The 17,539-nt window shown below is 43.1% G+C and overlaps 1 protein-coding gene across 2 annotated transcripts in view; it reads left to right on the plus strand.

Moving 5' to 3' along the window:
- The first annotated feature begins 419 nt into the window (after positions 1-419).
- SLC9A7 (solute carrier family 9 member A7) overlaps positions 420-17,539 on the plus strand; it is a 117,303-nt gene continuing 100,183 nt past the window's right edge. For both annotated transcript variants that reach the window (XM_075852567.1, XM_075852568.1), the window contains exon 1: positions 420-868. In XM_075852567.1, coding sequence (XP_075708682.1) covers positions 640-868 — 229 coding nt within the window. In that variant the 5' untranslated portion in view covers positions 420-639. The remainder of the gene's footprint in view (positions 869-17,539) is intronic.

A 17,539-nucleotide genomic window follows, 5' to 3' on the forward strand; every position in this document is an offset into this window, starting at 1 on the left:
AAATTCTAAGAAATGTGCCAGGCCGCTGTGGATCTGCCCCTTTTGCGAAGCAACACCATTTTTCAAACAAAAGGCCACAACAGCTAAATGACTCATTGGTGATCTTTTTTTGATTTGTATCTCTGAGGGAAATATGTAATCTGTGGTACACAAACCATATGGTTAATGCCCCTGGCACATTCTTCATGCACTTTTACCAGTTGTGTGACTGCTATGTAACTCTCTTTTACAGTCCTGTATATAAATACATATTACCGTTGGTTTAGTGTCCTTCAATCCATACGCTGAAATACTGTAGTAATAATAATAATAACCCAGCTAATAATAACCCGAAGTGTCGGGCCTTGCCCTTCCAGGGGCGTACCCGGGGGCGTGTCTGGGGGGGCCGAGCTCGGCCTGCTGTGCTGTGCTGTGCATTGCAGAGCATACTAGGGAAGCGCCGCTCCATTAATCGCTATGGGCTTGCTGAGGGGGATTCTGCGCATTGGAGATTATACTAATTGTCACCGGGAGGAGGAGGAGGAGGATGATCCCTGTGTCTGCTGAGCGGTGCATAGCAGCCGGCGTGGGCTCTGCTGTTGCTGAATAAAGAGAAGCAGGGAACACACAGGATTAGAGAGGACGCAGCGCTGCTCCACCATGCACCGGCTCATGTATCTGCTCATCCCCTGGATCCCCTGGACACGGGCAGAGGACAGCGCCATGGAGGAGATCGCTACGGAGAAGGAGGCAGAGGAAAGCCACAGGCAGGACAGTGTGAGCCTGCTGACATTCATCCTGCTGCTCACCTTAACCATCCTCACCATCTGGCTCTTCAAGCACCGTCGGGCACGCTTCCTGCATGAGACTGGCTTGGCCATGATATACGGTGAGGCAGACAATGACATCAGCCGGGGGCTCCTCTGACGTCATGTATATAGGTGTATCAGTGGCATGGGGGGGGGGGGCGTATAGGCTGTGTTTCTAATCAGTAGTGTGACGTTCTCCATGTATACTTCTGTGACATTTAGGCTCCATGCTCTGGGTAGCAGCAGTCACTATGTCTATGTTATGGCACTTTGCAGAGCTGTTGTCACTAGGGGAGTGCTTCTGGGACCTTGAACCAGTCACTATGTTTCTATGAACATTTTGCAGCATCTTCAATGACAGGTTTAATACTTTGTCATGTTTTTGGTATCGGCAGGACTATAAAATATTATTTGTATTTATGTTACAGCCTGCAGATATTTATACAATGTATTCTTGGTTGTTCTGTTCAGTAGATGCTGAGGGATCTCCCTTTCAATCCACTTATTGCCTGCTGAACAGAATGACATCAATGCTAGGGCCTGGCTAGACCAAATTAGCATTTGGTTGTGTCACTTTGTCTTATCCGTGGGAGCAGATGGCTCTATTGGTAAATCTCTTGTACGTCAGCCATTCATTCACATAACTACTTTTTTCTCCTCTTCGAAGGTGACACTTTCATCATTAATTCCAAACATAGCCGTTCTACTGCATTCCAAGTAGCCAGTAGGGACTAGAATGACTGACTACTATATTTGACAGTAGGTTGTCACCAATATTTGCAACATAATGCTGCTACAATAATTTGTTTCCAAGCATAACCGTGCGTTTACTCATTTGCTTCAGGACTGGGGTATTATGGCCTTCCGAGAGAAAGGGTCAGAACATGAGCTCTCATTAAACGTCACAGATGTTCCTGTTTGGCTCCCCTGGCTTTAAATATTTATTATTGTATCTTGTTTCAACTGTGTTTTTTTCCATGAAATTGGTTTTGCCTTGAACAGTCAGGACACCGTGCATTCTGAAATATGATCTGGCCTGATAAAGACACTGCAATTGGATCGTATCATAAGCTCTGAAGCTTATCTTCACCAAAAATGAGTATGCGGTTGAGATGAACATCCAATTTTTATATACTTTTATTTTAATTGTATATTAACACAGGTCTAAGGAGGTCTTTGAAATCTGTAGAATACCTCTGAACGGGGTTGTTTTTGCAGCGTGTGCATGGACTTTTTCCAAATCCCATTCAGATGTATGGAACAGTTACAGATTTCTGAAACACATCTGCTACTTGTGAAAAATCCCTTAGGCCCACCTGCACACGTAGCGAAATTGTTGCAAATTTCCCCTACAGATTTGGGGGCGGAAAATCTGCAGCGAAATACTGCTGCTGAATGTTTTCCTGCATGGAAATCAGAGCATGCTGCAGGTTTTTAACTCTTCACCAAGCTCATTTTGATCTGGTTGTTCACTGCGGATTTTACCTTTTCCAGTGTGTAAGGGGTGAAATGCACAGCAAAATGCGCACGTAATGCGGAAGAACTTCAGATGCGCTGTGGAAGTTCCGCAAAAAAAAACGCTACGTGTATGGGTACCCTGGACTGGAATCACACGTTCAATTTGTGATGCAGTTTTTAATAAATTTTTTCTTTAAGCCAAAACCAGGAATAAACAAAAGGAAAGACTGATTTTTGGCTTTTTTTTTTTTTTTCTTTTCTTTGTATCCTGTTCTGTGTTTAGCTCCAAAAACTGCCTCGTAAACTGCATGTGTCATTCCAGCCTATCAACCAGTTCCCACGCAGCGTAAACGTTGTGTAATTTCCGCAACGGAGTTGTATGTTTATATTCCGCTGCATTTACAGTAGCAAAGTGGATAACAGTAAGAAAATCGCAAGCCCACGCTGCAGGAAAAAAAACAGCGAAAACGCTAATGAATTGAACTGTGGTGTGGAATTTAAATCAGCAGCATGTCAATTTATGCTGCGTTTTCTTTGCTTTTCTGTTGCAGGTCTTCACCATTAAATTAAATGGGGATGCAAAACCCACAACAGAAAGCAATGTGTTGCGACAGTGTGTTGCGGCGGAATCGCAGCGATTCCGCCGCAAAAATCGCAACTCGGGAAACAAAAATCATACCTACCCAGAACTCTCTTCTTCATGCAGTCCGGCCTCCTGGGAGGACGTTGCATTCCCATGTGATTGCTGCAGCGTCACGTGGCCTGCAACGTCATCTTAGGAGGCCGGACTACGCGCAGGGAAGAGGGAGGGGGGGATAAGTATAAACGTCTTAATTTTTTTTTTTTTACAGTGCTGCTTTCCTCAGCGGAAATTCCATTAGAAAAACTGGAACGTACTGTTGGTTCCAGGTCGGATACGCTGTGTGATTTTTACTCAGCGTATCCGACCCGTGGGAACCCGGCCTAAGGCCTCCTTCACCCACACTTGTAGGTTTTTTCTCTCTCTTTTTCAGCATTTAAATGCTTTTAAAAGAAACACAAAAAAAACCCTCGTGCTTAGCGCTTTTTTAATGGCATTTTTTACTTTTTTTTTTTGGGCCATGTTTTTATTTTGTCAAAAAATTTAAAAAGAATGCAACTCTCCAAAACATGCAATAGTAAACATTTGTTCACTCAGAAGTATGAATGCAACATTACAACCCCTCAGGGCCTTTGTCAAGCTTTTTAGTGTCCTTTTGCATGCTTTGTTTTTTAAAAACAAAACAAAAACACAACTGACCCCCAAAAATGCTATAAAAGCACCACAAAGCTTTAGAGAAATATTTGATCGTAGAAAAACGGCACCAAAAAATGAGTAAACGCTGTATGTAAACACAGCCTAAGGACTCCTGCACATGGGAAGGAAATGCTGCGGAAATTCCGCCGCTTATTACAATCGCAGCAAATTCTTAATCCACAGTATGTCAATTTGTCTTGCGTAAATATCTGCAAAAATTCTGCAGGATTTACGTCCCGTATGCAGGAGGCCTAAGGATGGCAATAGGCATATAACTGACCAATTATGAGCCCTTTTTAATGATAAATGTTTTATCTCAAAAGGATGCACACCGATCTATAAAAATGCAAAAAATATTCACACCATTAAAACCAAAATATCAAAACAAAACCTGCACTTTCAATATCAATATATCATACCCTGTCCCAGGAAGTAGTAGTGGCAGATACTATGGCAGCATTTAAAAAAAGTCTAGATATTTATTTACTGACGAATGGTATTGAGGGTAATAACTAATCAAGCGGCGAAAAACATGGAATTGATGGTTCAACTTGATGGACCTGTGTCTTTTTATTTATTTTTTTCAACCTATGTGAATAAGGGAATCCCCACTATACAGATAATGCCCGAAGGCCAGGATCACATTATGGCTTGGAGTATTGCCAAGCCAGAAGTGGATCCAACAGGAAAAAAAGGTATAAAGTAAAGACTGATGCGTGAGTCAAAAACGGCATCAAAACCGTCTGATCCTGGCCTAAGGGTATATTCAAACTGCGTGGCTGAAAACTGCATCACAAAACCGTTTTTGACTGTGCAGCATACTACCTGTCCAGGCGGAAACACCCTATATAATGCAAGAATCCAGGCAATGCTACGCAGCAGATATATATAGTTTTTTTTTATCTTTTACATTTGTAGAGCTCAGTCAAATGGAGCTCCATCAGGGTCCAGACTCAAATTTTATGAAGTCAACAATATACACTGTGCACATTTATTAAGCAAGTTGTATTTTTGAGCATGAAATTTTATGATTGAACAACTACAGTGCTGTTGGGCAATCCAAAACGTTAATAAACCTCAAACCTGAATATCTAAAGAGAACCTTTCACCTGCCCATACATGTGCAGCATGTAACGGGCAGGGCTGCACAAACCCTGGGGCACTTTACTCTTTTTTTTATTTTTTTTCTACCCTCCCCCGTTATTTATATATCGGTGCCGTTATATTTGGCGCCCAATATTTAAATAACCCCCTGAACTGTCAATAGGGCATGTAATGGCAAGGGGGCGTGTAACATGGCTGTGACACTGTCCAATCAGCTACGGACAGTGTTACATCGAGAGCTGGAGGAAGGGGAGAGTGCGTTGTCAAATACTGTAAAAATCGTGACTATGACCTCAAACCAATTTGAGAAGAAATAATCGAAAATGCAAAAAAAGGAAAATGTAAACCCGTGAAAGTAGTTTGGATGCCATTAGTGCCCAAAAACTAGAAGCTGGTCAGTATTGCATGCAAAATGTCCAAAACAGGGCAAAGATGCACGGATGCTGGATTCATTGCACAAATAAATTCCTCAGTTTATATTAAAGAGGTTATCTTGTATGTGTATTATGGTAGTAAGATGTGGAATGGGGGCACTTACTTATCCCTTCCCAAGTTTTGTTGTTAAACTAGGGCCACTTTCTCATGGCAGTATTTTGCATCAGTATTTATAGTCTAAAACACAGAAGAGGTGCAAATCTTTAAATGTATCCTTTTTCCTCTGTGTGTGTTCTGCTCCTAGATTTGGTTTACAAATACTGATGTAAAATACTGCTGTTAGGCCCTGTTCACACAGAGTTTTATTGCAGGCAGAAAAATCTGCCTCAAAATTCCTTTTGAGGCAGATTTTGACCTGCCATCAATTTCTTGCCGCGACCTTAGCGGCATTTTCCACCGGCGGCAATGGAGCGCCACGGGCAAACATTTTGATTCCAATGGAAGGTCAGAGGCGTAACTGCAGCAAGAAAGAGCATGCTGATTTTTTTTTTTATTTTTTTTTTTACTGCCAGCGGCTAAAAGTCGCTGCAGAAAAAAAGCCCCTGCCTCCTATTGACATCAATAGGAGCCGGTTTCGGACGTTTTTTGGCGCTCATTCGGACGCGGTTTCCACATCACAAAGCTCTGAACTAGGCCTTAAAGTGGCCTTAGAGGCTATGTACACCTTTGAATAAACACACAATATCAGAAAGAAATACCTAATTGAACAATCTATCACAAGAATTTGGGATTCCCACAATGAACTACAACTACCAATAGGAAGGTACCTCCAATATACCAAAGGGGGCATAAATATACAAAAGTACAAAAACTGTATTGAATAACTTTGGCTGAAATAGCCCACAATAAAAAGACAAGAGTAAAATTACAACCCAAAAAGGCGGATGGACATCACATATGTAAACAGTGAAGAATACCAAAGTATATAAATAACTATCTATGGTAGATAAGTGTTGATACTCTGCATGCAGCAAAATTATTGTCAAGCACACCGAGCAAATGGGGAACAGGAAAATCACCCTTAAAAATTATAGCATATAACCATACATATGCAAACTTATTCATCCATATACAGATAAGTATGTGAATGAAAAGGAATACTGACCCATGAGTGTGCCACATAAAACGTGATGTCCTCACACTCCGACGTGCGTTTAAAATATAATTTGTGCATCAGTGTAATTGGTGCAACTGCCTAAATAATTTTTGTTAATTGTTTTTACTTTTTGAGATACAGCTGTTTTGTGTTTTTGTATACAGAGCAGCTGTATCTAGCACTGAAACCTGTATCTGTCAGGTCCCCGGGACTGACGAGTTCAATGACATCGGGTCCTTCGTGTCTCTGAGATGCAGGATCGAGTTGTCAACATTTACCTCTCTTCCGTCAGAGGAACAGAGAATCGATATATTAAACAGAAACCTAGCGAACGGAGACAAACGGAAAGCAACTGATACAAAAGAGTTACCATTGAAATCAATGGTAATTCTAACGGAACCGTTGACTTCCGTTTAATGTATCAATCCTCTCTTCCTCAGGCGGAAGAGAGGTAAATGTATAGTAACGGTAGTGTGAACTTAGCCTAGCTGTGATTGGATTACAGGTGGATCCTGCATGTCAGAGACACGCAGTACCGCTGTCACTGAACCAGTCGGGTCTGTGGGACTGACGGATTTCGGTCTTAGTGAACGATACATCTGTTCCGTATACAGAATACAATTTAATATTTTTAATAAAATGTATTTAGGAAGTTGCACCGATCACACTGATGCACAATTTCATTACAAAAAAAAAAAACGAGGCAAAGCTGTACATTGCCTTTAAGTTAATCTTTCACCAAACTCATATTTGATACTTTAGTGGCATTTCAAGGCACGTATTGCATTTCCTCATTACTGAACTGTATTCACGTGATAGCTGGGTGTTCACTGTATCATGACTTTGGAAGATGTTTATAGATATGATGAGTTTCTTCACAAAAAATACTTCCCAATAACTCTTTATTTGGTTTATTTTGTAAAGAATTGTTTGGGTACGTCCACACACAGCGTAACCACTGCATCCGTCCCGATGTACTGTGCGGAAATTTAGCAGCGTGTTACAGTAGCAGCACAGTGGATAACATTTGAAAATATCTCATCCAAATGCAGCAGAAAAAACCTGCAGAAAATGTGTGGAAATTAACCTGCGATCTGGATCCTCAATCTGCAGCATGTTATTTTCTCTTGGGAAAAGCGGAGGTCAAATCCGGACAGAAATTCCACAAGAATTACGCTGTGTGTGGTCTAGGGCTGGGAAATGAATCAAAATTCAGCATAATTATTCAACGTCATCTTGCAAATTTCGCTTTTCTTAATTTATTTTCTCCCGGTTTTTATTTGAAACCAGAGGTAGATCATGGGACCGTAAGGTCCCTGTTCCACCATTCACTATGTATCGTTGGAAGTGAGGCAGTGACGCCATCGCACCTGTCTGTGCCGACCTGCACAGACCAGAGGAGCAGATGGATCTCCTCCACTTGTCATTGGAACGGGGGTTAGGTGATTATGTATATTATTATTATTATTTTTATCAGGCACTATTGGCGGCAGCTGTGCGGGCATTATACAGCGTGGGGGCAGCTATGGGGGACTTTATACTGTGTGGAGGGCAGTTATGGGGGGCATTATGCTGTGGGGAGGGCAGTTATGGGGGGCATTATACTGTGTGGAGGGCAGTTATGGGGGCATTATACTGTGTGGAGGGCAGATATGGGGGGGCAATATACTGGTGTGGGGAGCAGTGTCAAGGATTCTATTATATACAGTAGTATGCAGTAGGCTCAGGGGATGAATATTGATTAAATGGCGTAGCATGCAAATAGGGTGTGTGACCTAAATAATCGTAATCGAGGTTACACGTTCAATTCATCATGATTTGGATTTAGGTCATAATTGCCCAGTCCTAGTGAGGTCGTACCCTTATCTACAAGTCTGAGCCTGTACTTCATGTATATCGGTACACCGTATGTTCCAGCTTTTTTACTGGTGTGAACTAGGGCTACACACTCGCAGAACCCAAAAATGTTCCTTTATGGACAATCAAAATGCCTAGTCTATACTGGTTACTTACATGATGATCATATTGGCTACCTTTTTATATAGCTTCTAGAAATTGCCAACCAGCTTTACACCAAATCCTGCATACACTATACATCTACAGTACATTATTTCCCTGCTACCTTTTTGCTCTGCCTCTAAGTGCCAGTGCTGGCAATTCATGCTTCGTGCCCATTTTATTAGATTACTGAATAGGACCCGTTTTGCCATCAGAACGCCCTGAGTTCTTCATAGCACAGATTTAACAAGTCTCTAGAAAAGTTATCGTCATGATTTGTCCTTTTCCAAGTGATTGTAACAACAACCATAATTGGCCTGTGTAAGTGCAGGAAAAGATCAATGATAAAAAATAAGATATAGTTTAATTGTGCCGCTGTGAATTTCATCATTATTGGACATAGTAAATATCACTATCTAGTGTATAGCTCTGGTGAGGGCTGTAGCTAAGCATCAATGATGCTCTCACCCAGCAAGGAGGATACTACTGCGGTGAAGAATATTAGGATAGAAATGCCACCTGGAACTATTTTTTAAAGGAATGATAATTTGTGGGTGGTTTAAAGAACATTCCCTGTAAATAGGCCTTTGTAGACACGGTAGCATCATGCAAATACAGCAGATCTGTTCCACAAAAATCTGGGGACTGTTTAGGCCATTGAGTACACCGAACAGGTTTGTAGATCCTGCTTGACATGATGTGCACTTCGTGACGTGACTTGTTATTGTGTTGGAAGTGACCATTAGCTGGGTTGACTAGGGTCATAAAGGATGCGCATGGATAGCAACAATGGCTAGGTAGGCTAGAATTATTACTTAAAAGGGAACAAACAATTATGAGCCACTGGACAAAAACCATTCTATATATTGAAGAAAGTGTTCCCATTATTATAGACTAGCAATAAAGCCCGTTGTGTGAAAAAATACGAGCTCTAGAAAAGTCTGCTACCTGTATGCCACCGTTCTTCTCCCCTGTGTGCCATCATTCTCCCCTGTATGCCACCACTCTGTTTCCTGTATGCAATCACTGTCCCCCGTGTGTCACCACTTTACCCCCTGTATGCCCATTGTTCAAAAATATACAATGGGCTCTAGAAAACTCTTGATGGTCAGTTCTTTGATTTACGGAAGCATTTGCAGGATGATGATCCTCCCACGGCAGGAGACGTGGACCCCTTCCGAGTGTTGCTTCATAGTGTTTTTGTTTTTTTGCTCCCCCATCCATATCTATTATACTGACTGTATCTACACACTGACCTCCGGATAGTAATAGAGCCCCCTACTCAAAACGCTTCTACTGGCGCAACATAAACCGCTGTACACCCACGCTGAGAGAGTCCACTACTCAATATGCCTCTTCCTGTAGAGGGGTTATTGAGTAGTGGACTCTCCCAGTGTTGCAGAAGAGCGGGTTGCCTGGTGCCTCCTTCTTTAAAAACGAAGTCATAGGCAACATGTCTTGCCTTTCATATATTAGTATGATATGATGATGATTCTTTACAAATCGGTCATTAACGTTGGAAGATTTAATTGTATACAATGTTTTGTAAAGATTATTTTCACTGTCTCTAGGTAATGATGTCATGCTCATAGCAACCAATCAGAGCTCAGCTTTCCTTTAATTAAACTGCTCTGGGAAAATCAAAGCTGTGCTGTGATTGGTTGTTATGGGACACCAACAGTTTTGTTTTATTTTTAGAAAAGTTTGGATAAATTTGCTCACTAAAACACCACATTTATTAATGGATCCTGTCACCAGTATTTTCACCACTTAAACCCGCAGCAACCTACCTGAGGGTGATGTGGGTTTAGTGGTGAAAATTCTGGTGACCGATTCCCATTAGAGTAGTCCATACACAGAGATGATAGGCAGGCTGAGAAGCTGTGCCTCAGCAGTTAGTACTATATATGTCTTCAACCTGCCACTTATTTGCTGACGTGGTTACACCATGTGACCACTGCAGCCATTCAGAGAAGAAGTGACTCATTGGCAACATAGCTTGCCTCGTCTATATTCGTATGATAGGTCCTTATTTATCAAGACTGACCTTGTTGCTTATTGTAATGTCACAGCTCAGCTTTCATTTATTTCATTAAAGCTGCACTGTGATTGGCTGTCAGGGGCAACAAAGACAATATTTCTGTTACAGTTTTAAAATTGTGTGTCTATGGCCAAAATGCTCTTCAGAATCCGTTGTACATCTAATACAGACCCCATTGACTTACAACGGGGGACATTAGGGTTCCATTGTGTCAGGTAGGGTGCATGGACCCACTGGGCCATACCGCCTTGGCGGTATGGCATCTGGTCAACAGGGCGCAGGTCAGAGTCTATAGTTCATATAGGGTACCTGAGGCAGCTCGGACAGTAGCAAGGCAGGCTTGGCTGGAACTAGGCAGCAGGTAGACGTCAGGTGTGGTGTAGTAGGACAGGCGTAGTATACAGCACGGCTACAGCTCAGCACGGCACTAGACCAGGATACAGGAACAGGGAGCACTGGGAGCAAGAAACACTAGGGGACTATTTGCAAGACAAACTTAAGATACGACAACAACGCTCAGGCATGGGAGGATGGGGCTGGGACCTTCTTATAGCCCAGGGTGCTCTGGGAGCAATCAGCACAATCTCCCACATGCGTGCGCTTAGGCTTCTTAAAGAGACTCTGTCACCACATTATAAGTGCCCTATCCCCTATATAAGAAGATCGGCACTATAATGTAGGTGACCGTAATGCTTTTTATTTCGAAAAACGATCTATTTTGAACCACTTTATGAGCGATTTTTAGCTTTATACTAATGAGTTTCTTAATGCCCAAGTGGGCGTGTTTTTACGTTCGACCAAGTGTGCGTTGTACAGAGGAGTGTATGATGCTGACCAATCAGCGTCATACACTTCTCTCCATTCATTTACACTGCACTAGCGATATAGCTATATCGTTATGTGCAGCTACATACACAAACACTAACATTACTGTAGTGTCCTGATAATGAATATACAACACTACCAGCCTGGACGTGATGTTTATTCAGAATCCTGACACTTCTGAATCTTTTCTGTGAGATTCCAGCAAGGCAAGCGTAATCTCGCGAGAATACAATGTAACCGGTCATTTCAAACGAGATTACGCTTGCCTTGCTGTAAATCTCACAGAGACGCTACAGACGTGTCAGGATTCTGAATAAACTTCACGTCCTGGCTGGAGGTAATGTATATTCATTATCAGGTCACTGCAGTAATGTTTGTGTATGTAGCTGCACATAACGATATAACTATATCGCTAGTGCAGTGTAAATGAATGGAGAGAAGTGTATGACGCTGATTGGTCAGCGTCATACACTCCTCTACAACGCCCACTTGGTCTAAAGTAAAACACCCCCACTTGGGCATTAAGAAACTCATTAGCATAAAGCTAAAAATCGCTCATAAAGTGGTTTAAAATAGATAGTTTTTCTAAATAAAAAGCATTACTGTCACCTACATTACAGCTCCGCTCTCCTTATATGAGATAGGGCACTTCTAATGTGGTGACAGAGCCTCTTTAAGTCTGGACTGCGCTCGTGAGCGCACCCTGGTGGTCACTGGAACAGGATGGCCGTATGTGCAGATATCTCTTGAGAGAAGGGCGTCGACTGGATGGAAGGAGTTCGTGGTTAGCGACCACGGATGTTACACATTGTAGGGATTCGTCATTTTGACAAGAAAAATAGCACTGCACGCAGCACTATTCTTTCTGTCAAATCTGCAATGGAGGTTTCGAACAGTCCCTGATGCAAATTTGAACAGCGCATAAGGATAAGTTCACAACACGTTTTTGCTATACGGTTGAGCCACAGGCAAAAACATATACTGCAAGAAAAGGATTCAACTGGATGCCTATACAATTGGATCCTGTTGCCATTGACTTTTATTTTTTAACTTTCCGTATACATCTGGATACTGTTTTGACAGGACAGTGGTGTGAGCCTAACCTTAGAGAATTAGATGATCTTTTCTCCAAAGTTTGCAAATAATTGAATATCTTGTATATGAAGATTTTTTTTCTGATCAATAGATTTAATTTAATACTCTTTCAATGCAGTTAAGGTATTCAGTAGAAATATAGCGGTCTCTGGTATGATATTGACGGTATTGTTCTTTAAGGCCCTGTTCACACAGTTTTTTTCCGCTGCAAAAAATGGCTGAAATTGCCTGTTTTTTTACTGTGAGCAGAAAAAAACGCTTGCGGGAAAAAGAAGCGACATGCCCTATCTTGAGGCGTTTTATGCCTCAAATACTCCATTGAAATCAATGGGAGACGGAAAAAACGCCGCTAACAGCCGAAGTGGTTTTTGACGTGTTTTGTGATGCGTTTTATGTCAAAAGTCTCGCCTGTTGAAGAAATAGGTCAAAACCGCTTAGAAAAACACGTTGCATCGTGTCAAAAACCGCCTGTGGTGCAAAACCACTTAAAAATAAAAAACACAAGTTTTTTTTTTTCCAGGCAGCGTTTTCTGCCTGCAAAATAGTGTGCTCAGTGTGAACAGGGCCTAATCGCTATCAGCACAGTTCTATCTAATACTTAAATTCTAAAGAATTCAAAGTGCTCACGATCACCCAACAATTACAATATTTCACCTCTTTTATACTCGCAGATCGTATTATTGTATTTCTGGTTTTAAATGTAATAACACCGTTACACCACCACTATAACACACGACAGAATGGATCCATTGATTCATGTGTTAACAGCAAATTCTGTCCCTATAGTAGAAATTGTATTTGTCAGGCAATATATTTTCAATCCAAGTATCAAACTTGGCAGGGAATGATGTTGTCTGTATGAGGCATTATATATCAAATCCTGCTGTGCAGGTGGACCACTTGGGGCGCCATAAAGTTTTTCAGGGATTCTACTGTAAATAGATTACACCACCACTGTTGACACAAGCCCGGATGGATGCATGTGGTTTGCAGCAAATTGTGTCCCTACTGTAGACATTGAGGGTTTATTTTCATAAAAATTTGAATAAAGCAAATACTATGGGCCTCATTAATCAAAACTAGTCTTGTTGCCCATAGCAGCCAATCACAGTGCATACATTTTTCCAGAGCAATTACATTTTCTATCTGATTGGTTATAAGGGCATCAAAGCCAGTTTTGGGGCTCAAATGGGTGTACGAATGGTAAAAAAAATAAAAATAATTTTAACCTATTCTCGACCGCCGATTGTCTGACAGCGGGTGGTGCAGGTCTGGAGCCTGCAGCGTCGTCTTTTGGCTTCGCTGTAGAAAATTCTCATGAGCGCTCCTCATTCTCTAAGCAGGAGCTGTTTCTAACCGCTCCTGTACTTAGAGAAGCCTGCTGAATACAGCTGGGATCAAAGAAAATCCCAGCTGTTAAACCCTTTGATCGCCACGGTCCCTGACCGTTGCATGATTAAAGGGGACTCACCTCTTTGATTGCATCACCAGTGACACGATCTTAGACTCGAGGAACCACCTGCAGTCAGCCCCAGGGACCTAGGAAGGACCCAGGGGCGTAACTAGGAAAGACTGGGCCCCATAGCAAACTTTTGACTGGGGCCCCCCCTCTGCTGGGTATCACACAACCCCCCCCCCTTGTAGATAGTGCCTCCCTATAGATTCCACCACACAGCGCCCCCCTATAGATAGCACCATACACAGCCCCCTGTAGATAACGCCATACAGCCCCCTCTGTAGATAACGCCATATAGCCCCGCCCCCCCAAAAAAAACGGCCTATAGTTTGTCCTACAAAAGACATGCATCCCCTATCCACAGGATAGGGGATACATGTGTGATCGCTGGCAGCGATAAGGAGAACGGGGGACCGAAAGTCCCCCGAAGTTCTCCATGACTAACCTCTGAATTCCGGAGTCTGCGCAGTTCAATAAAAATGAAAGGAGCGCTGGTCACGCATGCGCACAAGCGCGACCGGTGCGCAAGTCATTTCCATGGAGCTGCTGACACAGACCCCGGAAGTCCGAGGTTTGTCATGGAGAACTTAGGGGGGACTTTCGGTCCCCCGTTCTCCTCATCCCTGGGCGTCCCAGCGATCACACATGTATCCCCTATCCTGTGGATAGGGGATGCATGTCTTTTGTAGGAACAACCCCTTCAGTGGCGTCGCGCTGTAGCGGCTGGTAGCGGAGCCTGCGGCCATGGGAGGGGGACCGTGCCGGAGGGTGGCCCCTCATGCTGCAGGCCCCGTAGAAGTCGCTACGGCTGCTATAGCGGTAGTTACGCCACTGCATATAGGTTTGTGTCTCACATATAGCCCACCCCTGTAGACTGTGCACTACATATAGCCACCCTTTTGCTAGTGCCCCACAGGTAACCCACCCGTGTATATAGTGTCCCACACATAGCCCACCCCTATAGAAAGTACCCTAAAAAATAGCTCCCCTATAGATAGTGCTCTACATATAGCCCACCCCTGTATAGTGTCTCACATATACTGCCCCACATATAGACCCCCCCTGTAGATAGTGGCCCACATCCCCACATACAGACCTCCCCTGTAGCTAGTGCCCCACATATAGACCCCCCCTGTATATAGTGCCCCACATATAGACCCCCCTGTATATAGTGGCCCACAGATAGACCCCCCCCATTATATAGTGCCCCACATATAGACCCCTTCCTGTATATAGTGGCCCACAGACCCCCCCCCCCTGTATATAGTACCCCACATATAGACCCCCCTGTATATAATGGCCCACATATAGAGCCCCCTGTATATAGTGTCCCACACCCCCACATATAGACCCCCCCACTATAAATAATGCCATTCACATTTTTATGAGGAAAAAAATATATAAACTTGACATACTCACATGATCCCGTTCCCACGCTGTTCACTGGCGATGCAGACATGCTCTCTTCTGAGCATGTCTGCAGGAGCTGAACGAGCGTCCTCCAATGACGCTGATTGGCGGGGCAGAATGACTTGCCCCACCAATCAGCACCTTCCAAGCATGGAAGCGGCGCGATGATGTAATCTCGCCGCTAGCCAATCAGTGTCATTTTAAGGCACTGGATGGTCAGGCACGGAACATGCCCGGCCATTCAGTGCTTATACATGTATTTGGCTGCCGCTAGCACTGGGGCCCCCTCCGGTGCTAGCGACACCTACAGGCCTGTGTAAGGCTCGGCGGCGCGGGCCCCACAGTAGCGGCGCTACCGCTGTAGCAGCCATAACGGCTGCTAGCGGCGAAAGCGGGCATTTGGGCGGGCGTGTCGGCTGGTGGCACAGGCCCCCTCAAGCCCCGGGCCCCGTAGCAGCCGCTACGGCTGCTACCGCGGTAGTTACGCCACTGGAAGGACCCCAGAACCGTCTGTTCAGTAAGCCTGCTTTTAGGGCACATTACGTGTTGCCCTAACAGCAGACTGTGTCGTAGGGACACAGTGTAATGTATTACCAAACAGGAGTAAAAAATACAGTTGTTAAAAATGTATCCCTTCATGGGATAAAAAATTTTTTTTACAAAAGAATAATAATAAAGAAATGTCTGCAAAAAGTCATCATTCAGCAGAACATTTATTTTGTTGCCCGTCCATTACATAAAAACAGAAAACCTACGCATATTCGGTATCTACATGACCACATTAACCTGAAGAATTAATTTTACGGGTTTAGTGGAAAACATGAATTGTATAAAAAAATAAATATATATATATATATTATATTTCGGAGGACAGACAGATGACCGACGGACAACGGATACGTAGGTTACGGCCTGCAAAATGCAAACCGTCGTGTGCATGTAGCTTAACACAGTTTTCTAAGCGAAAAGAGTGGATATAAAAGAAAGTAGATCCATCAGTCTTTTCTTTCTACCTTCCCTCTTTCTTTTGGATCTACTTCTGGCTTTGGCTAAAATAAAACAAAGCCAAAAACTGCATCAAAACTGTGTGTGTGATCCTGGTTTGCCACATCAGGGGAGATTTATTAAGACTGGCGTTTCATACTTCAGTCTTCATAAGAAAGAAGCTGGAGTAAGATGCGACAAAGCTAAGAGGCGAATGCATCTTAATAACTATGTTGCATCTTCGACTGTCTGTGCGCTACTGAAGGAAATCTATGCCAGCCTATCTATGCCTATAACTTGGTTCCTGGCATAAATTATTGTAATTTCGGCAGGACACTGGTGGACACTCCCCCTTCCGCTAATATCTGCATACTTTTTTAAATAAAAGAAAAACGTGGTAAGAGCAGCGGGAACGGACCAAAAATTGCAGTTTTTGCAACTTTTCATCTGTTTGTGAATTTTCAAGGAGTCTGGCAAATGATGTCATAGTGCTTCAAGTGGGCTGTGTGAGAGAGTGACATGTTGGTTAATTACTTTAGATCAGTGAGAGACAACTTATATATATAATTTTAATACAGTCCAAGTAGGGCTGGGGAATTTTTCTAAATCGAAATTCAGCACAATTAATCGACGTCATCTTGCAAATTTTGGTTTTATCAATTATTTTATCCCGGTTTTAAACTGTATCTGCATCTTCAGGACGCAGATACAGTTGAATCCAACGGTAGAGCAGGGAACCGTAAGGTCCCTGCTTTTACCATTCACTATGTATAACCGTACGCAAGGCAGTGACTTCATCGCGCCCGCCTGTCTGCGCTTGGCAGTACAGACCAGAGGAGCAGAGGGATCTCCTCCACTCGTCGTTGGAACTGGGTTAGGGGAGTATGTATTTTATTATTTTTATCAGGCATTATTGGGGTCAGATGTGGGGCAGCTATGGGGGACTTTATACTGTGTGGGGTGAAGTTATGGGGCATTATACTGTGTGAGGGCAGCTATATGGGCATTATACTGCGTAAAATCAGTTATGGGGGCACTATACCATGGGGAGGCAGATATAGGACATTCTACTGTGTGGAGGGCTTTATACAGTGTGGAGGACCGTTATGCGGGGGCATTATAAGATGTGAAGGACAGTTATGGGGGCCATTATACTGTGTGGAGGCAGTTATAGGGGCATTATAATGTGTGGGGGCAGCTATGGGGCAATATGCTGTGTGTGGGCAGTGTCGGGGGGGGGGGGGGGGATATTATATACAGTAGAACACAGCAGGCTCAGGGGATAAATATTAATTCAATGGCGTAGCATGCAAAAAGAGCATGGCCTAATTAATCGTTCAATATTTGGAATCGAGGTTACATGTTCAATTAATCGGGATTTTGATTTATAATTGCCCAGCCCTAAGTCAAAGTATACATAGTGGGAGATGTAAATTAAGTAATAAGTTGGTAGGTATAACTATGTACAATAGACTTTTTGAGAAGCTTTACTTACAATTTGACTAATTCCTACTGAATCAAGCAAATTCAGTAATCTGCATGCCAGCATCACCAGGAGGTATACCTGCTCCAG

Source organism: Rhinoderma darwinii, chromosome 2 (genome assembly GCF_050947455.1).
Source record: "Rhinoderma darwinii isolate aRhiDar2 chromosome 2, aRhiDar2.hap1, whole genome shotgun sequence".
In the NCBI taxonomy this organism is placed as follows: Eukaryota; Metazoa; Chordata; class Amphibia; order Anura; family Rhinodermatidae; genus Rhinoderma; species Rhinoderma darwinii.